This window comes from Gopherus evgoodei, chromosome 9, assembly GCF_007399415.2.
Source record: "Gopherus evgoodei ecotype Sinaloan lineage chromosome 9, rGopEvg1_v1.p, whole genome shotgun sequence".
Taxonomy (NCBI): domain Eukaryota; kingdom Metazoa; phylum Chordata; order Testudines; family Testudinidae; genus Gopherus; species Gopherus evgoodei.
The window spans coordinates 85,892,958-85,920,739 of NC_044330.1; the positions used below are offsets into that span (position 1 = coordinate 85,892,958).

The 27,782-nt window shown below is 43.4% G+C and overlaps 1 protein-coding gene across 2 annotated transcripts in view; it reads right to left on the reverse strand.

Annotated features, from left to right (window-relative positions):
* MSN (moesin) overlaps positions 1–27,782 on the reverse strand; it is a 75,785-nt gene that overhangs the window by 15,062 nt on the left and 32,941 nt on the right. For both annotated transcript variants that reach the window (XM_030574564.1, XM_030574565.1), the window contains exon 2: positions 20,169–20,252. In XM_030574564.1, the coding sequence (XP_030430424.1) occupies positions 20,169–20,252 (84 nt within the window). The remainder of the gene's footprint in view (positions 1–20,168; positions 20,253–27,782) is intronic.

Consider the following 27,782-nt stretch of genomic DNA (forward strand, 5'->3'; position numbering starts at 1 on the left):
GGCTGCCAGTTGTACAATAGTTTTCTGAGTAAGACTAACACCAATTAAGAACTAAGCACCTCTCTCAAACTCATTTCAGATGCCCCCCTAAACCCATCTGAAACAGGACTCCTGTTGCAAAAAGCTGGAGCATGGAGCAACCCTAAGTTATTGATACACTAAGATTTTGGCACCACAGCAAAAGCTGGTGTTTCCCTTGTATGTAGGTAGATTCCAGAGAGTTTGCAGGTGGGAAGCTTAGATCCCTGGTCTCAGCCTGGATGGCAACAGTGCAAATGCTGAGATACTAGACACTCAAACGAGCAAGGACCACTGCAGTAAGGAGTGATATGGCTGGCTGGGTTAAGGCAATGGCAGATACTAGAGGAGTAGACAGCATGTGTCTTGGCTCTAGTTCCAGAACCACTCATCATTTTTACATGCAAGGGTCCTACTTTTGAGCATACCATGAACCACTCTGCTATGGACCAGAGAGTCAGTCCTGTTAACTGCCACATGCCTTAAGATTTGCAGTGCATGCTACCTTGTATGTAAATGATGCCTACTCACACCCACCTGCAATTTACTTGCTCCACAGAAGTGCACTGCTTTGGGTAAGACAGCACAACATGCCCCTTAGACAGTGACAAGCCACCAATGCAATAACTAAAATCCTGATGCAGGGATCTCTCCTCCGTCTTGCACCTAGCACACTTTTGGTGCCATATAAACGAAGATGACTTCACAAAGCTATTGTAGCATTCAGAGTTAGAAGCCTGCCAGAGGTGGAAAACTACTGTGGTAATGCTATTTCCTGTCAGGGGGTGGAGGTTATTTGTGATCATGAACAAATGAGCTACTGCCAAACCAACAGAACTGAACTTTGATAAGCCAGGGACATGCTACAGGCTAAAAAATTCCCCCACAGGCAACCTTCCTGAAACTTTTTGTCGTCATCTGGCTTCCAACCTGTACGCTACACTTCAGGAAACTAGAAAGATGTATGTCCCACTCTCCCCATCATCTTCACTAGCTTCTTAGCCAGCTGACTTTACCCACCTGTCTTTCAAGCTATTCTGTAAAATTATGACCCTCCAACAACACTGCATCCAAGTGTCTCAAGATTGCAGGCACTCTCTCTCTATCCTACCTGTCGGACTTCAGATTTACCCACTCCTTGTGACTGCATGCTTGCCACTCAGTCTGATGCCTAGACAATCTCTTGAGGGAGAAGCAGTGCTGATGGAATCTCTCCTCTCAAAATCACTTCCTCTCTGAATTTTTAGAAAGCCCTCCGCTCCATCCTGTTCTATCGCAATGGGGTGCAGCATACCCTGAAATTTGTATTACTGGTTTTATGGCCAAAGTCTTCTAAGAATAGAAGGAATGTTGGATCTGAGAACAATGCTAGGTCACTTACTGCTTTGCTACCTACAGCAAAAAGGGAGAGGGGTTTACAGGTAAGAAGTATTTATCAGACTTAATCATAGACCAAGTCAAGTATATCAGATGTGAAAAATCCATACTCCTGACCAACACCCAGCTATTCTGACCTAGTGCCTCCGGTATAAAGACAGCTAGATTGATGGAAGAATGAGTCCATCAACCTTGCTACCATTGTTTAGATGAATGGTGGAAAAGAGGAAGATCCCTTCAGTTAGTCAGTGTAGGCTGTGTCTACACTGTGGGGTTATGCCAGCATAATTATGCCAATATAGCTGTGCTAATATAGCCTCTATAGGGTAGACACAATCATAGTAAGAAATATCGGGCCACATACTGCAATCCTCCCCTATGCACCAGTCCCTCTGACTTCAGTGGGATTTGTCCAAGTAAGCATCACTTGCTTAAGAGTTGAGGGACTGGTCCAATGGTTTGGAGTATGACAGTAGGTCATAGGAACATAAGCAAATGTTTGTCACAGACAATGGAATGCATGCTGCTAAACAGACTTTCTGAAGTGCATTTAAGACTGCAGGCTGCTATACAGCTTATATGTGTGGGGCAGGGGAAGGAATGGGTCTGGAATACAGTTAAAATGAGAGCTCTGTTCTCAGGCATCATTAACATTTGAATAGGATGGTTGCTCACCCCCACAGCTGCATGTGTCTGCTTGCCTCAATTTCATTTGCTGACAGCTTAAGCCTGGGAGTTCAGCATGCTGAACTGCCAAAAAGGAACCAAATGGCATCACACTGAGGCCATAGCACAAAAGGACTTTTATTCCACAGCGGAGAAGTCTGCACAGTAATAGCAACAGCAACAACAGATGGGACAAAAAGGAAAGCCAGCTATGCAAACTCAGTATCTTTACAAATCGTATTCCCTCCCTTCCGCTCCCCACCCCCATAACTTTTTTGCAAAGTTATACTGACACTATGCTGCATAGAACCAACCTCATTAGTGCTATGAATTATGTGAGCTGTAAAGCCAAGCACATTCTGGCTTGCTAGACCAGGTGTGCGCTCAGGCTGTATGTACTCATTCATATCTGCAATCTTTCTAACCGGATGTTCATGCTGGTAGCCTCTACCGAATGCAAAGGGAAGTGACTCCCCACTGCATATAAAAAAAAGTTTTTGTTCTACTTGGCAAAGGGAAAAATCATCATCAAGGTAGAGACTGATTTCTACAGCTGCTAGGAGTCAGTCAGCTAGCAGCCCGATTACCAATCTACTTTTGTTAAAAGGCTACACAGCATTTGGAGATTTGATGAACTGTTTGCCTGTGGGGCCTCACACAATTCTTGTCAGTGAGCAGGAATGGAGGGTGCAAATGGACAAAATGCATAGGGTTGTTTTGAGGAGGGACAATGAATTTTAAAGACAGCTGACCATATGCTGTATTACAAGATAACATATTTATAGCCTTACTTTGTATGTGGAACAAGAGAACACTATCTTTCCTCCTTACTAAGCAGAATATTAAGTCAGGTTGACTAACAAAACTCTGGAGTATAACAAGGAATTTATTCATAGATTTCATATTTTTTATCTGCCTCTAGGATGGTGAAAAGCAGTGTACGGAGAGTTCTGGCAATCCTCAAGATTCTAGTTATGGTTTCAAAGCCAATTATTTATAAAGACCCTAGCTCAGGCACTGTTCATCAACTGAAACTTGGGTTGCCACAAGTAAATCCCAGATCAGAATTGTATCAAGCCTTTTCCCACCTTATACTGAAATAACCACGCTCTAGATATCTTTGCACTCATCCTTTGAGTGAATCTCTATAGCAACAGTGGCAATAACATTCTTACAGATACATGCAAGTCTTATGGCAGTGTTTTTCAAAGTTCAGGTCACAACCCAGTATTGAGTCGCAGCATGCAAGGCACCGGGTCGCCTTGCTCAGCACCCAGGGACCCAAGCAGCTCTGGTCAGCACCACCAATTGGAACATTAAAGTTCCGTCGGCAGTGCTGCCCAGATAAGGCAGACCAGTGCCTATTAGTTCCAACACTGTGCTGTGCCCTGGAAGCGGCCAGCAATAGATCTGGCTTCTAGGTGGGGGGGGGGGGTGGCCCCAAAGGCTCCACATGCTGCTCCCACCCCAGCACCAGCTCTGCACTCCCACTGGCCAGGAGCTGCTTGTGCACCTCCACCTAGGAGCTAGACTGCTGCCGGCCACTTCTGGGGTGCAGCATGCCCCATGGTGTCAGGACAGGTGGGAAGCCTGCCTCTTACCTCTAGCAGCTCCCAGTCAGCAGTGCAGTCTGCACCCCAATCCTGTGCCCCCAATCCCTTGCCCCAGCCCCACCCCAGAGCCTGCATCCTAATCCTAGAACCCTGACCCCCTCCCACACTCCAACCCCTGCCTCAGCCCACAGCCCCCCCATATCCCAAACCCTCATCCCCAATTCCACTGGGGCGTGGGCTCAGTTTTCTTCAACTGGGTCCCCAGAAAAAAAAGAAGTTTGAAAACCACTGTTCTAGTGCAATACCAGTTTCTTCAGTCCCTTGCTACACCCAATGCTTCTTATCCCAATTGCACATGCTTCCCTATAAGGCTCCTGTTGCTCATACATTCCATCTTTCTAGTTAAAGAAAGAAGATGACTATGGAGTCTCTGGCACTGCTCCCAGACACAGCATTCTGACTACTGGAGAACCACCACAAGGCAAAAGGATTTTGTATTTGCTGCATGCCCAATGACAAAAGTGAATCTAGACATCTGCCATCCCCTCTCTACTGCTTTGAAGAGCATTAAATATGCCACCAAAGGTGCCTGTAAACAAGTATGAACAAGCCATTGACTGACATGCATAAAAGTGACGTCTACATTAGGGAAGTTTTTCCCAGTTTCTCACCATTACTCATACAATTTCTCATTCTAAATAACTAACAAAATCGCCAACACCAGTGATGACTAATTCAAGTATTTTGAGTGACATTTCTGAAAATTAGGGTTTAAACACAGAGTTTAAACTTGCCTTTCAACTTTGAAAATTCCTGTTCTCTCAATAATCCTCTACAAGCAAACCAACTTCTCCTGGGATCCCTCAGTACACCAATAGCTCTGACCTTAAACCCCCCTTTCACAGTTAGGTTCTAGTTATGCAACCAGAAAGTTGGATCGCTTGCTATCTCGTCCCAGGAAAGCCTTTTAGCTATAGCGTCTCCCTTTTTTTTGCAGGAAGGTGGTCAAGGTATTAAGTGTTCCACTGAGAGAAACCAGCCAGCAGCCCACTAACAGTTTTCATTATGTTCTACTTGGCATTTATGCAGGCTGGACAACTCTTTCCAGTTAGGAAGAGTCTTATGCTGCTGTCTTTATATTGCATGCAGAATGTCTGAAGTGAAACATTACTAGTTTAAGTGTCTTGACGATGTTAAGACTGCAGATCAAATTCCTAAGGAACAAGATTTCACAAAGCTGTAAAAGTTTCTCCTCCTGGATTGTGAGCCATGGCCATCAGTTTAAATATTCTTCCAAGAAAGGCTGTGTCCCCCTCATGGTATCATATGCATCTGATGAAGTGAGTATTCAACTTGATAGCTAGAATTGGAAGCTTCAAGTGGCCCATTACAGAATCTCTTTTCACATGGGATCATTGTCACAAGGTATTACAGATGCCATTCTGTGAATGATTTATAGTCTGAGTAGAAAAAGCAAAAGGCACTAGCTAGGGCAAATCCACACCTTACTGGATCATTCTGCCTTCAATTATGCTCCTGGAAACCCATCAACAATGGGATTGCACTACCAGAATTTGGTCCACTAACTTATATTGTCAAGTCGTTATTCAGAGACAATTGGAAGAATTAAAGTAATTTGCTTTTCTCTGGGAGTGGGGTTTTCCTTCAATTACCCTTAAGTTGGAGGGGGGGGAGAAGAAGATGGAAAAACAGCACCATTTCAGGTTACTGGGCATATTATGCACCAGTGGGGGGAGGGGGAGTTTAAAGAGGAAACTGTGGTGAGTATGCAGGAAGCTCCCCTTTCCTCTATTGTCAGCATGAGATAAAAAGATGCCTTAATCAGGTATGCAGCAAAGAGTCCTCTGGCACCTTATAGACTAACAGACATGTTGGAGCATGAGCTTTCATGGGTGAATACTCACTTCATCAGATGCATATGATACCATGAGGGACAAAGCCTTTCTTGGAAGAATATCTAAACTGATGGCCATGGCTCGCAATCCAGGAGGAGAAACTTTTACAGCTTTGTGAAATCTTGTTCCTTAGGAATTTGATCTGCAGTCTTAACATCGTCAAGATACTTAATTAAAACTAGTAATGTTTCACTTCAGACATTCTGCATGCAATATAAAGACAGCAGCATAAGACTCTCCCTAACCGGAAAGAGTTGTCCAGCCTGCATAAGTTACCTATTCTTCATGGTTCTGTATCCTGAATTGGAAAATCAGAGCCATTATCTAGAAGTAACAAGTTAATTTTACAGTTTAGGATGGGGCAGCAGGGGGAAGAAGAGGACGAAGAGATGAGACACACATGAAGGCTCTTCCAAGAGAGTAAGATTTCTGATATTCTCTCAAGATCTTTCTCCCAAGTCTAAGAGATGAGAAATCAGAGTAGTAGTTTCTACTAGGGCTCCCAAGTCAAGAGATATTACTGTTTGTCTTCTGCTTGGGGTCACTGCACAGTATGTGGCTGAGGGCTTGTCTACATCACAAAGTTGCAGCGCTGGTGAGGGGGTTACAGCGCTGCAACTTAGGTGTACACATCTGCAGGGCATCACCAGCGCTGCAACTCCCTGTTTGCAGCGCTGGCCGTACTCCCGTTTTGTCTTGGGTGTAGAGGATCCAGCACTGGTAATCAAGTGTAGACACTTACCAGCGCTTTTCTTGACCTCCGTGGAATAAGCAGGTATCCCAGCATACCTGAGGAAGCCTCTGGTAATCAAGCTGGTCTCCTTCCCCGGTTTGCTCTCACGTTCCCCGAACCTCCGTGCAAGCAGGTCTCCTTCCCTGTGGTTTGCAGGGGGGTTCGGGGAACGCGAGAGCAAACCGCGGCGAAGCTGGTCTCCTTCCCCGGTTTGCTCTCGCGTTCCCCGAACCCCCCTTGAAGCCGCCCAACAGCGCTGCAGTATGGCCACATCTAACACCACTTGCAGCGCTGGTTGCTGTAAGTGTGACCACTCTGCAGCGCTGGCCCTATACAGCTGTACTAATACAGCTGTAACAACCAGCGCTGCAAAATTTTAGATGTAGACATACCCTAAGAAGCAGAATTGGGGGGGGCGGGGGGAAGGGAGAAAAGGAGACTTTGCCCAGCTTCCAAAACATCAGATGAGAAACAAGCAGGGCTTAAAATCAGCCAGAGCCATCCAGAGCAAAGCTCTAGTAAATATTTTTAAACCCCTGGGAGCTCCAGCAGCCACCTTCCCTTGTAGGGCTGAAAGCCCTGAGGACCCCCTGCAACTGAAACTTGGAACCCTGAATCAGGGAAGGGGGCAAAGAGGTGCAGGGGGCTCCGGGAAATAATCAGAGAATTTAAGCCCTGGGAGCAAGGATCAACATGAGCCAGATCTGCATTCTCCTTTAAGCTTCGTTGTTACTGATGCAGTTTTATTGCAAGTCTCTCAACATGGTGCTTTTCTTAAAGCCCAAGCTCTGAATCACAGAATTATGGTGATAAACCCCCACCTCATTTAAAAAAAAAAAAAAAAAAAAAAAAAAAAAAAAGGTTTTAAGCCCTCAGAGATGCAAAGAAAGAACTGAGAAAAGGAACCCTAAAGCGTCAAATTCCAGAAAACAAAACCAAGAACCCCAATTTTCCCCTTTAATCTCATGATTTTTGGAGGGCCAGACTCATGACTAAATGTTTGGATTTGGCAATAGTGAAACTTAATTAGCTGAAAAGGCTTTGTATGTCAAAAAGCCTTCATGTTTTCACAGCATATGAAACAATGATAAAGGGAACAAAAATGCTTTACCAAATGCATGAAGTTGGCAAGTTTCACTGTAGCCTTTGCCCTGGTATTCTAGCTTCACAGCAGTACACACATTCTAACACCACATCCAGCAGCAGCAGCAATATGGTGGGCCAATTTGTTAAAATGCCCACAAAAGTCATGTTAAACTTATACTCTCTATGCCAACTACAAAATCCATCTTCCTGTCAAATCTAAACTAAAGTTTTATTTCTCTCTAAACTTTTATCTAGAATTCCTGGTTATGAAGGCAGCTTTCAGAATAGTTTACTGCTTTTAATAGCAACCAAAAAAACCAAACACTGTATTAATTTTATTCCTCCAGTTTCATTTAAATGTAAACCCAATTTAATTTTATAGAGACCTGACGCATAACTACTTATGTATCAGACAAAGCAGCCTGATCACAAAACTTACATCTAATGTGTGCACATCCTACCAAAAATAGATCCTGCATTTATGTCCATGCTTTAAGACTGATTAAGGGGGGGGGGGGGGAGTAGCAGCATGAGGAGTTCTAGAATGATACAGAATGAACCAACATCCTATAGAAGTGAAGCATAATTGTATACAAGTTAGGCAGCCCAGAAGCCACTATTCTAGAGATAACTTTCAAATACTACTAAGAAGGGCCCAGCTGTCCTTTATTGAGACAGATATGGACTACTGAGAAGATACCTAATAAGCCCTCTTCCCCATCCCTGGAAAAAAGAAATTGCACAAAACCGTTTCTAAAACCTATACCATGGCAAGAGATACATGTTGCTTGGTACTAGTCTAACTTCATTCCTCTTGGCCCAATCTACAGCCAAGAGAACATGCTCCAAGAACAATTTGAGAGGGAAAAATGGATAATCTTGTTCAAACCAGAAGATGAGAGCACCCACAAGGTTTCCCTCTAAAAGAAAAATTCCTGGCTCCAGTCACCCTTTGGAAACAAGTTTAATTTTGTATAAAGTTGGTTGCTAAAGTAAACGGTAAAGCCACATTTCCAAAAACACTAACACCACAACCATCCATAGCTGCAGAAAGAGAATGCATTCTGGGGTGGGTGGACCGACCTGATGAACACTGTCCATGGAATCCTCTTTCCCTTATGGTAATGGCAAAAGGCACTGCTAACTTCAATCTAGGAGAGTGGTTAACGCATTAGCCTATCAGCCCTTTAAATGCCAATGTAATATTTCAAGGAAATATTTCAGATTACTCTTGCTACTGCTGAGTGCATCTCCATTGGCTCCTCACAGTTTACTTATGTGCAGCACAAAAGCCCGCAAAAAGGTATTCCATAAGCCCCTTAATTGGGCAAAGTTGTTTTTTCTAGGTACCCCTAGGGAGCTTTGTCTCTGCTAAACTGTTGTGGCTAAAACTGTTGCTCCCTAATAGCAACCATGAAGAAATTGAAAATAAAAATAAAAATAAAAATAAAGACAAGACTCTTCCTATTTGTTTCAAGTCCTTGTTTGTCAGTGAGATGGCTTAGAAGCAAAGTAATGCACATTGGAAACCTATCCCAATTATACATATAAAATGGGGTTTAAGTTAGCTGTTACCACTCAAGAAAGATCTTGGAGTCATTGTGGATAGTTCTCTGAAAAAAGTATCTACTCAATGGGCAGCAGCAGTCAAAAAAGCAAAATGCTGGTAATCGTTAAGAAAGGGACAGACAGATAGACAGACAACAGAAAATATATTGCCGCTATATAAATCCATGATCACTCACATCTTGAATACTGCAAACTGGAAAAGGTTCAAAAACAGGGCAACAAAAATAAGTGGTATGGAAGGTCCGCCATATGATGAGAGATTAAAAAGACTGGGACTTTTCAGCTTGGAAAAGATAACGGGGGTGGGGGAGGGGGAAAAGAATATGACAGATGTCTCTCCACACTAGTCATTTTATAAAGTAAATGTTATTTACTCCCTTTCATAAGCACAAGAACTGGGGGTCATCAAATGACATCAATAGGCAGCAAGTTTAAAGAAAAGAATGTATCTCCCCCCACCCCACCCACACACACACACCCACCCACCACGCATAGTCAGCCTGTGGAACTCCTTGCCAGAGGATGTTGTGAAGGCCAAGACTATAACAGGGTTCAAAAAAGAACTAGATAAGTTAATGGAGGATAGGACCATCAATGGCTATTAGCTGGGATGGGCAGGGATGGTATCCCTAGCCTCTGCCTGCCAGAAGGACTGGGCAACAGTGGGGGGTGGATCACTTGTTCTATTTGTTCCCTCTGGGGAACATCGCACTGGTCACTGTCGGAAGACAGAACACTGGGCTAGATGGACCTTTGGTCTGACCCAGTTTTATGTTCTTAAGCATCACTCTAGAATCCAGAATTACAGGAGCGATTCAGTACAGGCTCTTTCCCCATTGATATGGACGTTGATAGGCTCCACATTTGAGTATGTACTAGCATATGCTCAGCAATGAGCATAAAGGACAGTGAGCACTGAATAAGATTCAGTCACAGGTCTACAAGGGAGAAGCTGTAAATTTCAGCCATAACTGCTTAGAGTTCATAGCTTTCTGTTACAAGCCAAGTTCTCATTTCCCAACTTAACTTTCTCAAAAAAAAAATTTTCTTTCTGAAGCATGCCATAATCACCTGACTTTGCTAAGAAACTTGAAATTTATTTATATTAAAAATAAAAATAATGAAAAAAGGTCCTCAAATGAATCCTACAACCTGTGTTTACTTTAAGGTTGGGTGGTTGGTTTTGGAGTTGCATACAACCATTAAAACTTGGACCTCAAACCATGTATATGTCAAACCAAATGTACTCTGGTCCTCAATCCTTCCTGAAGTCTGCACACACATCTTCAGACTCTTAATTTGGTGCTGAACTGGCTGTGTGTAAGGATTCCACAGGGATAGGCTTGTGGAAGCTGTACAGTATGAACAAGTTGAAGCTCTCAGCTTTAGGCAGTCCAGCGCCCATACCTACTAGGTAAGGAGCTCCACATAAACAGGATGTTACCATTTGACTTGACAGGTTTGTAAAAACCCTCAAATGAAAAACATGAGTTATGTTTGTGGATGCAATTATTTAAGAAAAATTAGAACACTGAGGTGTGAAAAGTTAAGTCAAAAAATTTGGAGTTCATGAATATCCACACTTAGCAATTCCTAGGTTCCCAAACTAGGGATTTGAATTGATTCATTACATATTCTGCAGTCATACACCCCTGTGCAAAGAGGATTTAAAATGCTCACAAGTCTGGCATAGTCTGGTTTGATGGTATTTTACCCCTACTTGACATACCATGTAATTATGAGCCCATATTCCCACTCAACCATGTGGTGTAGTTAAGACAATACCCACTTTCTTCACTTCATATAGCAGATACTGTATTATATAAAATTGTCTAGGAGTTCCAGACTCTTGTCCAGAAAGTATACAACACAATAAAATATGATGTGGTATTAGAGCAGTTATAAAATTCAAAGGGTAGACGTAGTAAACTGGACTGCCCAGCCCAGATCAAGGCTAGATAAAGATAAATTTTTCTGGGAGGTTCAGGGAAGAGCTGTCAGTGTTTTACTATCAAGAATCTGAAGCTTTGTAGGACCATGCTTACAATATGGGAGAGGAATGTTGTTGTCTAACCTAATAAATCAGAAGTGCTATTGCCGTATGATAGATGCAGAGGTTTTGACTGTGGTAGGTAGAGGGTGCATGCGGATACAAAGCCAGAGATAAGATTTTGGGGAACCAAACTGGTTTTTGCTCAGAATAGGAGGGGTGTGGTCCTAAACCTCCACTGCATATTCAGTTAGGGCAATGAGTCAAATTTTTAAATATTTCCACTGGTTGCTGGCTACAATTCCCAACTTCCTATCTGTAATGCAGGGCTGATCCTCTCCCCAGAGGCATCAGTTGCCACTTCTTAAGTGTTCACCAGTAGCTGATAGCTGCTGTCTCCAACAAGTAGTTCCAGGAACTGCAGAGGCTGGCTAGGGAGTCACTACCAGGGCTCTGATAAAGTAGTGTGATGTAGGCTGTACATCCAGGGGAGGTAATAAATAGGAGAAGAAAGAAGTAGACTAACAAGACTGAGTAATTACTAGGTGCTGAACAGGTCAAAAGTAGAGCTGCTCCATGGGTTGGAAAGAAGTCTGCAGCAGAGTAGAGCTGGGGAACTGGAAGAAGGGGACTCTGCACGTCCGTTTTGAGATTTGGACGTATGGTGTTGTACAAAGTCAAGGCATGCAAAAGATTGAATTCATGTGATTTATTTCAAGCAGCTTCCACTAATAATAAATAATAATATTAGGATATACACCAATCTCCTAGAACTGGAAGGGACCTTGAAAAGGTAATCAAGTCCAGCCCCCTGCCTTCACTAGCAGGACCAAGTACTGATTTTTGCCCCAGATCCTTAAGTGGCCCTCTCAAGGGTTGAACTCACAACCCTGAGTTTAGCAGGCCAATGCTCAAACCACTGAGCTATCCCTCCCCCCCAATGGTGTCTTATTGCTACTTCTGTAGGTAGTAAATTAATTCATTAATTCCACCAACCTAACCATGGATTTCTTTGAACAAATTGTCTGGATTTAAATTCTAGTTAGAGAAGTCCAGCCTGCACACCACACCTTCAGAAGAAAAACCTATCTGCACCAGGAAGAGCGCCTCAACTGAGTCAACTACTGCTTCCTCTTGGTAACCACATGGTAGTCAAAGTTAGTAAAACAAAATGTAGCTGGTGACATTATGGGAGGAAGAGAGTGTCACAGGCCATGGCTACACTAGAGAGTTGCAGCGCTGGTGAGGAGGTTACAGCGCTGCAACTTAGGATGTGGCCACACTTGCAAAGCACGGCCAGCGCTGCAACTCCCTGGTTGCAGCGCTGGCTGTACACCCGCTCGAGCCTCGGGTGTAGGGATTCCAGCGCTGGTGATCCAGCGCTGGTCAGCAAGTGTGGACCCCACCAGCACTTTTACTGACCTCCGGGGTATAAGGAGGTATCCCAGAATTCCTGTCCACAACAAACCGGAAGAAAGGGGGATCTCGGAGTTCAGCCAAACTGCTTATTTAAAAAACAAACAGCTCCTGTTTGCTGAGCGAGCGGAGGCAGGGGAATTACTTTGGAATGTTCACAGCTGTTTGCTTGAAGAGAGAAACAGCACGCTCACACGGCACAGGGGGAGGGGGAAGTCCGTGTTGAGCAGATGCTTATCTGGTCTGATGGTTATTTAGGAGTGCATAATTTGCATTTAGTGAATGAGAGAGGGGTGGGGGAAGGGGTCAGAACTTTTAAAATAATTGAAGGTAGGCACTGTGTGTCTTCCAGTCCTTAGAACTTGCAAGGCAGGGAGCTGAGAACAGTGTCAGCTCCAAAAATCCAATCTCTCTGTCTCTCCCACGCTCCCTGTCACATTCCACCCCACCCCCCTCTTTTGAAAAAGCACGCTGCAGCCACTTGAATGCTGAGATAGCTGCCCACAATGCACCACTCCCAACAGCACTGCAAGTGCTGCACATGTGGCCACACTGCAGCACTGGTAGCTGTCAGTGTGGCCACACTGCAGCGCTGGCCCTACACAGCTGTAACTACCAGCGCTGCAGAACTGTAAGTGTAGCCATGGCCTAAGAGTCTCAAGCCATGCTATATTTTACCCTTTAATCCACATGCAACGAGGGCGTGGGGAGGGAGGAAATAAATTGGTGTTGATATTGCAGTCTTCATGCTAATCCACAAACTAGGGAGAGTTGCCATTTCACAGGTGTTTTACTGACCACTAACAGCAGTGAAGGAAGAAACACCCAAGGAGCTACGCACAGTGAGGACAGAAGAGCCCCTTGATTGACCTGTAGCTCCATAACTACGGACTTGTCTACACTGGCACTTTACAGTGCTGCTTTCCTTGCTCAGGGGTTGGGAGGGGAAAAAACCACACACACCCCCCACCCCTAAGCACAGCAAGTTTCAGCACTGTAAAGTGCCAGTGCAGACAGTGCACCAGCACTGGGAGCCACGCCCCTTGCGGAGGTGGGTTTTTTAGAGTACTGGGAGAGTTCTCCTCCAGCGCTCTGCTGCAAATACACAAGCCATGTTAAAGTGCTGCTGTGGCAGCGCTTTAGTGTTGCCAGTGTAGACTAACCCTAAGTAACTCATTTAATCCATAAATTCTAAACGAGCCTCCCATCAATTATCTGTAGAGTGCTACAGTTTCACTATTCAGCTGAAAAAAAGTGTTGACATTCAGAGGCATCTAAAGCAACTGAATAATTAGGAAAAAACTCATAATACTGAGACCCTATGGAATAAACACAGTCCTAGTTATTGATGGTTTATACAAGTGGCTATACAAGCACCCAGCTGACCATTTGCAACTGAAAATGGTCTGTCTGTGCATGTATGTAATTTTCCTAGTTCTATACTTAAGTCAGGCCTACAATTGCACGTGCAGTTGGGGGGGGGAGTCAGATATTAGAGGTGTACAAAAGGCTGCAATAGAACCTATCTGAAGCTATTGGAGAAAGGCAAGACAGAAGGACTCATGCATCCCCTGGGTGGATCAATACATCAAAGTAATTGGTTATAGAAATAACAGCTTAGAACCCAGACTCCATTACAGAAAGAGGCAAGCAGGAGAGTAGCCTTTAGGTAGCTTTCTCCATGACAAAGCAGCCCGAGACTATAGTTTACTACTGAACATTTAGCAGAAAGAATAGAAAAAGGTAGAGGGAGTTTAACAAAAGGCCAGCACTTAAAAATAAACTGCTGTGAAACCATCTCTGCAGCGAACCAAACTCCACCCTGCTCTAGTGAAACCACTGTTTAATTCTGACACTGTTAGTTCCCATGACTTTCATCTTATTAGTGTCAATTCATATTTGAAGTGATTTAAAATGAACACAGGGCAACAATTTTCTGCTGCACTTTCAAAGTAAGGTGAGCCTGGTAGCTAGAAAGAGAAGAGGTCCAATGAGCTCACTGGCAGGTCAAATATACATAATAAAGTAGAGAGCTATACACAGGCTGCACTTGAATGTGGCTGAATGAAGTCAAATGCACATACTACAATATGTTCATATCCATTACAGTTGTGTATCAGAAGGTTTGACCACAAGCTGGGTACTAGTTTTGCTAAGTTTAGTAAGAAGGGAACAGCTCAACTCAGATCTAACAATTCCTACATTCAAAGTCTCATTTACTCTCAATGAAATAAAGGGAATGCCAGTGCTAGGAGTCTGTTTGAAACAGCAGAAAGTCACCCCTCTTGACAAGGCTCCAGGAAGCATCAAGATTAGGCCTGACGTTAGGAGAAGATCCCTATACAGCTACACAAAACAGTCTGGCTTTATGAGTTCAGGGGGGAGGGTCTCAACAGGGTGCTGAAAGATGTGGCTGCCAGGCGCAGTGCAGAAGTGACTGCTGACCCAATTTTGTCCTAAAGCATGCCATAACTTAAAGCAGCTAGTACAGCTATAAGCCTAGAAGTAATTACACCAGAGCCAGAGCACTGTAACCTGGTTCCATTTGGGTCTTACCCATTGTACCGAAAAACTTTGGACAAAAGGTAAAGCCAACAGCAAACCTCAAGGCCCATGTAATGGTAAAGCAACAGTTGCAGCTAAAAAATGTGCAGTCCAGGAAGTTCATTAGTAGCTGTGGCAAGAAATGCAGTTCTGAACTGCATCAGAGGTACATGCGTCATTTTACACAGATAGACTTACGGTAGGGGGAGCATATCTTCTATGGTCCAAATTAGACAGCATGCAGACAGGGTGAAGAAATGGCTCTAAGTTATTTGAATATGCATTTGCGGCTTGGCACAGGTCTACATCAAAAACAACTAGAACTACTAGGCAAGAACAGAAGAGAATGGTTAGCTGACTTGAAATTAGACGAAGGTTTCTAACTATTGGGGAGTGAAGTTCTGGAACAGCCTTCCGAAAGAAGTAGTGGGGGCAAAACACTTTTCTGGCTTTAAGACTAAGCTTGATAAGTATATGGAGGGGATATTATGATAGGATAGTTTAATTTGGACAATTGATCTTGGATTATCACCAGATGGGGCTGCTCAGTGGTCTGCGGCGAGATGTTGGATGGGATGGGAACTGAGTTACTGCAGAGAATTCCTTCTTGGGTGCTGGCTGGTGAGCCTTGCCCACATGCTCAGGGTTTAGCTGATTGCCATATTTGGGGTCGGGAAGGAATTTTCCTCCAGGGCGAATTGGCAGGGGCCCTGGAGGTTTTTCACATTCCCCTGCAGCGTGGGGCATGGGTCGCTTGCTGGTGGATTCTCTGCAGCTTGAGGTCTTCAAACCAATTTTGAGGATTTCAATAACTCAGTCCTGGGTTAGGGGTTGTTATAAAAGTGGATGGGTAGGGTTCTGTGGCCTGCCTTGTGCAGGAGGTCACACTAGATGATCATATTGGTCCCTTCTGACCTATGAGTCTATGAGCTGCAAGAAGTGAGCTTTTAGGAAAAACCACCTCACTCTTTATGCAAGTGCATTAGATCAGGTGCAGAGGATGGAGAGCAGATGTAAAGGCTTTTGGGGGCAGAGGGAGGAGGAAGATACAGAAGATACATGAGGTGCAAAGGGAAAAAAGAGAGACAAAGGGATCAGAGGCAAGTGATTGGCAAAGCACTGCACAAGTGGTGGTGAAATCAAGGATGACAGAGCCCAGCATTGCAGAACTGTAGTAGGCAGAGGCATTTGTACTTGATGCAGGAAGAGTGTGGAAGCAAGAGGATTCTAACCAGGGCTAACCAGACAGGCAGGGATGATTTGGCTGCAGTCCACTGAATGAGGGCACAAGTAGTATTCGTAACTGAGCAGAAAAATACCAGAGGACAGCCCTGCGCCCATTTCGTGCCCCTCTCCCTTCACCATCCCCTGCCAGGTTAGATCATTTGGTAGAACTCCAGTATTTGGTTTCCAAAAAATCCCCAATTTCACATCCATCGTGAAGCTTGTTCCATGCACATGGTTGAAATTCTCTACATCAGCTGCTGCATCGAAGCTCTTTGGTCTTTCTGGTTATACTTCAAGTCATTTTACACAGTTATATTCCGAGCAACAGTTTAAAATATTCCAATATAGCCCTGAACTCTTGCCATGTTTGGATTATAATGCCTGATGGTACTTTCATGACAAGCAGTTCTCTGAGCCAGCTTAAATACAGTAGAACCTCAGAATTAAGATCACCAGAGTTACTGACCAGTCAACCACACCGCTCATTTGGAACCCGAAGTACACAATCAGGCAGCAGCAGAGACAAAAAAGCAAATGTAGTTAACACAGGACTGTACTATATTTAAAAAAAAATAGGAAAGAAGCATTTTTCTTCATAGTAAAGTTTTGAAGCTGTATTAAGTCAATGTTCAGTTGTAAACTTCTGAAAGAACATTTTGTTCAGAATTACAAACTAGGGCAGTCTTTGCAAGCCAGAACATTTCGTCAAGAAACAAAAATACAGAATAATCACTCTTATTTCAAGACAAGAGCAATACGTTTCCCATTGTTGCTGAAGCTGAATGGATTGTTTCCTTTGCAATCAAAACTTCCCCCTCGTGCAATTGTCCAGAGACAGTTTTTGAATGCCAGGGCAACATTAGAGGACAGATTAGATTCTTTATCATTGCACTGACATAGCAGCAGATTCTAAAATTCCTCACCCTTCCTGCAGTTCAGCAGCTCAGCCTACTACAGCCAAGAGGGCAGCCTTGATACCCATAAATGCAATGCCTACTTCCCATCTCACTCCTCAGTGTGTTTAGACTACTCACTTTTCCTTGGCAGAACCTTCATCTTCCCAACTTCCTAAATGGCACTTTCAGTGCCTAGCCCCCATCTGACTGTCCCTGAACCCCAGTGCCATATTACTAGAACTGCCACAGAGTCACCAGAGTGAGGCAGGCATGCACAGCAGTCAAGGACTACACACCACTTTCACATACTCCCTGTGGAGTGAGCAGCAGGAGATTACAAATCAGACAAGCTTCTAGACAGCAACTGTAGTATGCTATAGCTAGGTCATTCAACTGTCCATATATTGTGTATTAACCAGATGCAGGCTTCCCAGTAGACTGTAAGAATCTTCACCCTTGTCAAGGCACAAAGTGGATGGACACACATCACCATTTAGTGCAATGTCTCTCCTTTATATTTTAGTATGTATCTGACAACTGTAATAATGCAGATAATTGAAAAATGAGAACTTGAGAAAGGTAGCAGAGGAACTGTTCTGTATCCTGGCTCTGATGTATTGTGGAAAACTTTAGTTATATGCCAGTGTACCTTCCTCTCCTTGTGGGTCAAATTACCACTCATCCACTGAAATTCTTCCATTAAGATTTTTAAAGATTAACCCATTAGTGAAGCTTCTACATGGTTTTAAGATTCAGCCTTCTAATCTTTGAAGATTGGTATCTCGACTCAACTATGCATCAGTCTTTTAGACTTTGGGGGAAGGAGGGAAGTAGGCCCTTTAATAGTTCAAGTAATGGGGAGAAACCAGGGGGAAGGGAAGTAAGAGGCAAGCAGAAAAAAAGACTTCTGTCTTGACAAAAATAAATTCTGCTCAAAAAGAAGTGGCAAACATTTTCAAAAAATGACTGTTTATATTTAAACCAGGTTTTAGGCACCTATGAAAAATGGCCCAAATTTTCAGGAGCTCTTAGTATGGCATAGCATTAACATGCCAGCTGTGGATGCTCCAAACCTTTTGATGAAGGTGTGTCAGATCACTTAAGGTATCAAAATATTTGGGCACCCAGGTAACTTTAAAAAAGCCAGTGCCTAAAAACAAGCTACGTTGGCCAAAAATCCTCAAAAGCCAAATTGACACTGCTCTCTCTCTGGGCTATGAAAGACAAAAAAAAAAAAAATCAATGATTAAAAATTAGAAGGTTTATATGATGAATGCTTCTCAAATACAGACTTATTCACTGTAAAGACTAAATTCAGCATTTTGTGGAAATGTTCTGCCACCCTAGGGACAGCCATCAAAATTGCAGACCAACATGGACAAGACTCGGAACCCTCTCCTCTCACTGGTTAACAGTTACACCTGCAAGAACATCCACTGAAGTCTGCGGTGTGCTTGCTGACTAGCAAGTAACTCTGTGTAGTTAAGAGTATTAAAGCCTGACCCTTTAACAGTAGACATGGTGAACCCCACCTCACACCCCAAAAAACCCCACATAACACAAGACAGTTTCAAGGGAAAACAAACTAACATCAAGCTCTTAATTTTATTCCATCATACTGCAGTAACACTTGAAATGCCAGATGTAGAATGAACTATCAATTCATTGTCCCCTACACTTATTTGTCTACACTCATGCTGGTTGGGTTTCAACAATGTCATTTCTATGGATTATATTTAAAGGGTGGGTCAAGGCTAAAAAAGTGTTCGCATGTTACTGAAAAGCAGTAGCTCTAACAGCCCATCCAAGCCCTCCTTAAGTCAAGGCTTTGGGAGGGAGTAGAGGTTTATTCATTGAATATCTTGAGGCACTGCTCCATCACAAAAATAGTATACTAATCTGTCAACCTATTCCTCTATATTGCAGCGAAGCAACATCAGAAGAGGGAACATTTACTATCTGCACATTCAAACAGTCAAGTGTTTGAAATGAAAAAACCTTTAAGTGATCTTGCGGTACAAAATTAAGCCTTTTGGTCTCAAATGAGATAGTCAGCTTTATGGGTAAAGTAACCATAATTGATTTTTCTTTCCTCACTAGCCCAGATGCGGTGCAAAGGCTGGCCCCAGAATGTCTAGGGTTTCTTCTGAACCACACCCATGTTAAACACACACGAAGGAATCAGGCAAAAGAAAAATGAAAATAAGACTTATTGTTCACAGAATCTTCTGCAAGCAGCCAACGCCTGTGATCTCTTCCTCCTTCCACCTCTACTGCACGCCACCTCCCCCAACGGCAGCTTGACAAAGTCCCTTCTGTCTACAAGACATGATTGCATCACTCTCCACAGGCTGAACGGATGCTGTGAGCGGCTGGGCAGAGCCTGGATAAGGCCTCTGGGATTACAGAGGAGATGTGTAATGGAGTCTGTCAGTTTCTCAACAGCTGCGATTGGATAATGTCCATGGCTTCACAGCTCCAAGTTTGGGCTGCATATGTCTTCCTGCTTCTGTTTAGCCTGAGCTGCGGTTGGGGGGGTGGGGGCAGAGGGAAGGGAATCCACCCTGCCACTGAGCATAGAATGCAGAAGAAAGCCAGTGCACCAAGATAAAGACAGCTGAACCTAGGAAGTGACTTACAGTAGTAAGAAATCACCTTGTCAAAGTCTGGCACATGTTATAGTGCACATTTCACTAAACTCGTTTGCTGACACTTGTACAAAGGAGAGTTTTTATTTTGAATAGGCACAACTCTTTCAAATGTCTCCCGGGGCTATTTCTACCAACACACCTACAATAAGCTAATTGATGATGGTACGGAGAGAGGTGATTCAGGACAGTTAATATTTTTAAAAACAACAACATGATTGCATATTTTAGCCTCTCCCCTCCTCTTGGTATGCAATTTGCCCAAGAGTGGAAGCACTTTGGGGGCAGATATAGCTCCTGGCACACTCAATTAAAATATACAAATGAGGTGGGGATAAAAACCATGCAGTTCCTTGATGATAGTCTAATGGCCCTGTAGTCTCTTTTAAAGGCCTCAAAGAAATAAGTCAGTGGCAAGTGTGTTAATAGGTGAGGATAGTCATGAAATGGGGGGGGGGAAGAGAAGAGAGAAGGGCACGCTACCAGAGTCAGTACTAAGTGCATGTTTTCTGAGGTTGTGTCACTTTACCTGATCAAAGAGCTGCTTCCCTGTGGTGTTGGGCTGGATGGCAAACTCCAGCTCAGCATCCATGGTGGTAACTCGCACACTGATCTGGAAGATAAAGAAGAAAAAAAAATAGTGGTTACAATGGATGTTCCTAATTGTGTGATGCTATTACAGGGAACATAGGAACAGTCATACTACATCACACCAGTGGTCCATTTATTTAGTCCCACCCCCAGTCTACATCAGCTAGTGCTGGAGCCTTTGGATAAAAGGTGCAAGAAACCTTTAAGTGGGCAGAAAGCCCATATGGAGAAGTTTCTTCTTAACCCCCTCACTTCCCCTATCCAAGTCAGTGAATGGTTCATCTCTGCTATGAAACATGAGCATTTACATCCCTTCTAAAAGAGTTAATCCAATCTAAATCTAAAACATGTACATGTAAAATGTCAGATTATAGTTTGCAAACACAGATATAAAGTTTAGTGCTCGACAGATGACATTCCAACAGCTTCCATCATATTTAAGAGAAAGCACTTGAAACTGTCTTCTCTAAAAACACAGCACTCAGACCAGGAGATCCCACTCATGAGTCTATAAACATGCTCAGAAATATTAACTGCTTAAGCTGCTCAAGAAGCCTATCAAGAATTTGATTCCATGGCTACAGCTTCCTTTGATTGAGGCAAGTTGTGTAGCCAAAACCCTGCTATGCAAATTTTGGGAGATTTGAGGACAAGAGTGTCAAGTTTCAGATTTGATAAGATGTAGAAGCTTGCCCACACATCACTTCTGTTAAGAGATGGATCCCCTGAAAGTGTACATGCTGTTCACAAAGCTATAGGACTGATAAGCTACCCTGTAGTTCTTTTGGACTGCAATAGTAATGCCTTTCTACACAGTACTCTACACTATATTTGTTTATTGAACATGAAATCTTTGGGTCAAGACCTCCCTACAGCAATCTACTAAACCTTTGACAGGTGGGGCAAGAGCATGAGAATCTGAGGGCTACGTAGTGTGTAAATTAGTGGTGTTCTGTCTGGGAGATTAAACAAAAACTACACCACACTGCTCACAATAAGAATGGGGCCTCCTTAGTTTGGATTTGGGGATGGGGAAGGGCCCTGTCAATAGTGGTTCTCCACTTGTGAGGTAACTCCTTTCTCTTCATGCATCAGTATAATAATGCCTGCATCTGTACTTCTCACTCCATGCATCTGAAGTGGGGTTTGCCTACCAAAAAAGTTTATGCTCAAATAAATCTGTTAGTCTTTAAGGTGCCACTGGACTCTGTAGCCATAAAAAAGTTGTCAGTCCCAAATTAAAGGCACATTAGAGCCTCTATTAGACTATATATTCTAAACCCATGACAGCTGCTTGAATCCTGTAGGGTTTTTCTAGGCACTTAAGGCTATGTCTACACTAGCACTTACTGCAGGATAAAGTTAGGTCATTCAGGCGTGTGAAAGAGCCAAAGCAACATAAATAATGCCAACCTAACACAGTGTACGTATCACGATGTCAGTGGGAGAGCTTCTGCCACACAGCTACCGAGCTCTCTCCCATTGGCCTAGAGTGGTTATATCATGCTGCTGCGTGGCTGTAAGTTTAGTGTAGCCACAGTCTAAGGTGGGACAGGTTCCTCTTTGAATACTACTGTATGACTGAGCTGTGATTCCATTCAGACCTCTCTGGAGCATCTAGCTGCATTTCCTAGGTTAAAGGAGACTTCTTGTAGATTTGAGTGGGGAAAAAAATTCCTACCTGAAAATGGAGAGGATGAGTTACAAGAATGTGGGTGAAGCTAATGTTAGGACTTTCAGTAGTGCACCTCCCCCCCCCCCAAAAAAAGATGCAAGTTGTTTGTGAACCCATTTCTGTTTGCATATCTGTTTATATGGAAGGGAAAACCTCCAAAACCTATGTACATTGTGCTTCAAGTATTTTTAGCTGGGTATTTTTAGAACTAACTGTTCTAGTACTCTCCCCATCCAGGACGGCCAAACCAAAATTCAGGATTATGCAGAACAAGATACCCAATGTATCAAAACTGAATACAAAACTGTGCTATGGTTACCCCTGGCCTGCCAGGAGTCAAATTTTAATTAATTAATTACCAGCTCGCAAGATGATCGACCCTTCCCAACTCTCCCTTCAGCTCTATCTGCTCCCTCTCAAAGAAAAAGCCACTAAGTGGGTTGGCTTTACCAATAAAAATTCAAACTCAAGTTTAGACTAAAGTTGCGAACCATGACACTAGAGACAAAAAAGCAAGCATCAGCAAAGAAATATTTGAGGAACCACCCAATATAGCTATGAATTAAGTTGGTTCAGAGTAATTTGTCTACCTAGACAGGTTTCATCACTAACATATCACCATTTCCTTTGCTAATGAGATAGCAGCACACAAAACTGCAGAACAGCTGTAGAAAGATGTGAGCAAAAGGCTTTATTTTTATTTAATGGATGAACTAGTCAAATCCTAGATTTACACACAGAAAAAGATCACTGTGCCCGAATTATGTGCATTTCTGAAACAGATCCCAACAGGCCAGTTCGCCCACTCCCTGGGATAACCATGCTGACAGCTTGCACTTTACTCTGCCGTAGCATTAACTGTTCTGTCACCATGCAGTAAGAAAAATATCATAGCCAAGCCTTAAACTGGCCTCTTCCGCCTTCTCTGGATAGCTTATAAGACAACAACTTTAACCCTACGTGTTTTGTAGTTCTTGTGTAGCACTCAGTGCTTTGTTAGGATATATTGAAATATCCTCACAGGAGGCTTTTCTACAGAGTCCGAGTATTTACATTGGCTCTACTTCTTTGTCACCTCCTTTAGTTGGACCCACTGTGAATAGAGCAATTGTTCTTAATTGGTTAGTAAATACACAGTCTAGCTGGCATTCTTGTGTTGCCAGCTGAAATAAGTAGCCAGGAAGCATCTACAGTTTTTCTCCCTTGTTCGTGGCATATATGGACCAGAACAAGGATTATTTTTATTTTTTAAACAAAAAGTCAACTGTCAGACAGGTTACACTCAATTCAGCCACAATTGTCTTTTGACTACTATCCTCTGCAATGACTTAAGTCATCTTTCCCCAAAAGCTTTACTATTATTTGTTCCGATCACTGGTGGAAGAGCAATCCATTATTTGGCTCTCCCTTTTACAGTTTAAAAATGATGACTGCTGGCCAAGGACATCCTGGCTTGGGCAAGCAATTTAGACTGAGATATTAGTGACACAAATGTTGGCTTTGACACTTCAGCCCACAGTTCCAATTAATCAGGAGAAGACAATTGTAGCATCTGTGGCTGGTTTATATCCTGGGACTGAATAATATTTTAAAAGCTGTTTTCCAGATCAGACCATAAAGTGAAGCTGCCTTGATGGATGGTAGTACCAATCCTACATGCAGGATTCTAATCTTTTAAACCTATTTGTGCCCACACAGTTAAATGCAATGCTTGACACTGCTACACAACAGTAATTGGGCATGCAGTAAGGGGCCTATTTTTACTTTAGTGCATTTAAGCCTATTCTACCACCAATCTGTTCAGTATATAAAATTCTTTAAGAATCTTGTAGTACTGAACACGGGTAACTATTTGAGAGAGAAATACCTGCATTTTCTGCACTCTAGAGGTTCTACCAATTATTTCTGCTCAGAGTTAAGTAAATGAAAAGCTCAGAAGCAGTCATAAAAATATTGAGCCCTATGCAGTTCTGCTTAATTCAGGGTATATGGATTCCAGCGGCCGGTTTAAATTGAGAGATAAGTAGGTGCTCTGTAAAGCCACCCCTAAATACAGGGAGGCCTCACTTGTCTGCACTAATTAAGCGATCTACTAAATAACTGAATTGTGAGTTAGCAATAGATCAAGAGGGAGACAGCTTCTTGTGATCTATTAACCAAATAGCAGCAATAATGCAACTGATTTATTTATAATCTCATACTATGTTAGCCACTATGGTGTATTAAGTTTTGCAAAGATAAACATGGTACCTCACTACAGTGAAACATTTCTGCAGAGAAGCTACTTTGTGTGCATGAGTTATTGGGTGTGGATCAGTGATAAGAGCATTACCAAGGTTCTACTGTTTGAAATGGGAAGTGGAGTTTCTCTTTATTATCCCAGTAAGCAGATAAAAGGTCAGGCTTGTAACACTTTATAAAGGAGGACAGGCACATGGCTGATGTTTTATGAGTATGGCCCCTTAGTGAGAGACATTGTCATATATGTAGGAGAGGTTCCATCCCCATCAGTTCATTTAACTGATAGTAAAAGATACATATTACACAGAAGAACTCTCTTCCTCTGTTCACCCTTAAGTGATAAAGCAGAACTTTAAGTGTACATTAGTATACATACTGCATATATCACCTCTGATGAGAGTGCCTGGCAGAGCAATCAGCTAAAGTCTTCCCTAGCTAACCTTAAAAATCCCTTATGATGAACAAAAAGCCTCATACTCTGCCCACCATTGATAATGCCACAGCAGCATGGGTGTCCTATAATACTGATCACTATTCTTGACGTTAGACAAGAGAATCCAATCCCACCACAGCACATCATGCTGTTTCCTTTGTCAGTTATGAGATGCTAGGATTTTTGGGGGGTGGGGGAGTTAAAAGGCTAAATTTATTTTTTACCACCAGTGTTTATGGAATACAGATAAATAACTGTGCCAAAGATTTTTAAAACTGCTGCCAGCAGGAGGTTTAAGCTGTTTATACCTTGCACTTCTGAAAAGGGGGGGAAATAGATCTCTCTCAAGCTAAAAGTTTCCTCACATCTGATGTACTAACAGCAGTGGGATATGTACTCTCCCCATTTCACAGATGCAGAAGTGGGTGTACAGTTGAAGTGACCTGCCCCAGATTGCATAGTGAGCATGTGGCAGAGCTAGGAACTGAACTCCCACTTTCCTGAATCTAGGTTTTTCTTCTGCTAGCATCTGGAAGCAAAGGTAAAAAAGACAGACCTGCGAGGTCTGGACCGGCTCAGGGGACAGAACATAGTCAGACACTTTTCTATGAGCATTGTATTGGTGTCCTTCACCAGCCAAATGAAGTTGCAACCAAGACTTCCACAAAGTTGTAAGTAGTTCTAATGTCCTCCCCTCCAAAACCCTATATACACATGCTCACCAATGCATCCAGCCACCAGGCCTGTGCTGGAGACTAGACCACTGCCTGGCAGTGGCATGGAGACATGGCAAAGGTGATGTGATCTCCCAATATACACAAGCACCAACAGCAGTTTAGTTCAAGTGTTAGCACAGCTGGTGCTGACACCACTGCTCATGTTAACTGGTTGTTCACAGGCTAATATTTCCCATTCCAAAGAACCAGCTACTCCCCAATGTAAGGGGGAGTAACCCAATTGACATGGAATCTCATGTCTTGCTACCCAGTCATTGTAGGGTTACTACTAGTCATTTCATAAAAATTCAATATGTAAGAGCAGGGAAAAACATTCCCTCCAATGATAAGAGCCCAGAAAGATACGTGTGTGTGTGTGTGTGTGTGTGTGTGTGTGTGTGTGTGTGTGTGTGTGTGTGTGTGTGTGTGTGTGTGTGTGTGTGTGTGTGTGTGTGTGTGTGTGTGTGTGTGTGTGAGAGAGAGAGAGAGAAAAAGCTGGCTTTCTAGAAAAAGACTTCATAACAACTCCTTTGGAAAGGAAGGAGGTTTAAGACAAACCCTTAACAGCTAAAAAACGCAGTTAAGGGATTTACAGGCATTTATAGTTTTAGACTTCCACTTCAGGATGATTCCCTGGGTATGTTTCACTGCATTTCTATTTAATGCAACCCAATCAATCCATCCATCTTAGCACTTTTAATGCATTTACTCATGTACAAGTGCAACCATGAAAACAATTTTGTTTAGACCTTTAGAGGCCACCTCTGCTATAATAAAAATTCTGCTAGCCCTTTGAGCCAACTAGTAATTTACTAATCAAAAGGAAGAGAAAGGCTTGCAGAACCCTTTATCCTCCCTCCACTTTAGTTTATACATATATTTACAACTCTCAATACTGTGCAAAGTGCTTCTAAAGAAATGGCTTTTGCTACATATTAGAAGATGGCTGTGGTACCTCTTTTAGTGTCCCTCCCTAACAGGATTCCTAAGAACACTCCACACCAGATATCAAGGAGAACATACTAGTCATGAAAGACTATATTGCTAACATCTCCCTAAAGGAAACAGCCAGAACCCCAGCAACTCTGTCTGTTACAGAGAGCAGTTGCCATGGTTTTACCACTTTAACTACCGTTTGTTTTTTTTTAAGTTACGAAATTGCTTCTGCAACAGAATTTCCTGCTGCCCTGGACAGCACTGCTGTGAAGGCAAGGCCTCCTACACAGGCCAAACCCTCTAAGTCAGAGCAGTGCCTGTTCCCATATGGAAAACAGCTGCAACTGGCAAGATTGCCTTTTAATATATAGCTTCAGAAATCATCAGGGATCAGCACCTCCTCCCACAGCAGCATCAAATTGGAGACAAGTGATACTAGGTGCCTGGTACCATTATCTATTTGCAACAGGCCTTCAAAAGTTTAACATTGTGCATATGCCTTCCATACCCACCCTTCATCCCCTCCTCCATGTAAATGCCTGAATAGGTTTGCTAATAAGTTCCTTTCCAATGCTCTCGCACATCAGTTATCTCATATGTTCAGAGAAGAATAATTCCCCTCCCCTCTTAATAAGCAGCAGTAAACTAAACAGGGTGGTTTGGCCTGTAGCTACCTTATAAGAATGGCAAACAGGAAAATAAATTGTAGCCAGGCCAAGTTACAGCTGCAAGATGGTATTTCCTACTACACTTGATACAACTGGTACCCAGTGTTCCCTTTTCTCCATGGCTATGTGAGTGGACAGAGGAATCTCCTTTATCTGAAAGTGCCATCCCAGAGTCACTTGCCTTATCATCAATTACTTTACAGTTTATTAGGTTGACTTGTGTGTAGGTGCAGGGATGGAAGGATATGCCCAGTGGTGAGATGGAGCTGGTTCATGTGAACCAGATAATTCAGAAGCTGGTTTAGAACCAGTGGTTAAAGGGCTGGGCAGACTCTAGGTCGCAGGCCACATCTGACCCACAGTACTGTCCTGTCTGGCCCACCTGGGGATGCTCCCCCAGCCCCTCCCCTGCCTTCCCTCCTCTCTCAGAGCCCAGCACCAGCACTCTGGACCACTCCTGGGCAGCTCTGGAGCTCCTCCACTTTGAGTAGCATGGTAAGGGGATAGGGCTGCACAGCACCCATACATGCTGCCCTGAGCAGCATGGTAAGCAGGCCGGGCCAGGGCTGGGACTCCCACTACCTCTACTGCCCTGTGCCCTTTAAATAGTGCCAGAGCCCTACTGCTGCTACTCCAGGGGCTATTTAAAGGGCTGGGGTGGTAGAAGTAGGGGAGACCTGAGCCCTTTAAGCTGCTGCCACAGCCCTGGCTGCTGCTGCTACTCCAGCAGGGGAAGCAGAGGGCACTTACCAATACAGGGCAGGCTGCGGCTGGCTCTGATCTCCCTCTGCTTCTGCGGGCCTGAGCTGGCCCCAACCCAGCCCTGTGAATTCCTATTTCTACTTTCACCCCTGGGGTCAGGGCAGTCAGGGGACAGAGCAGG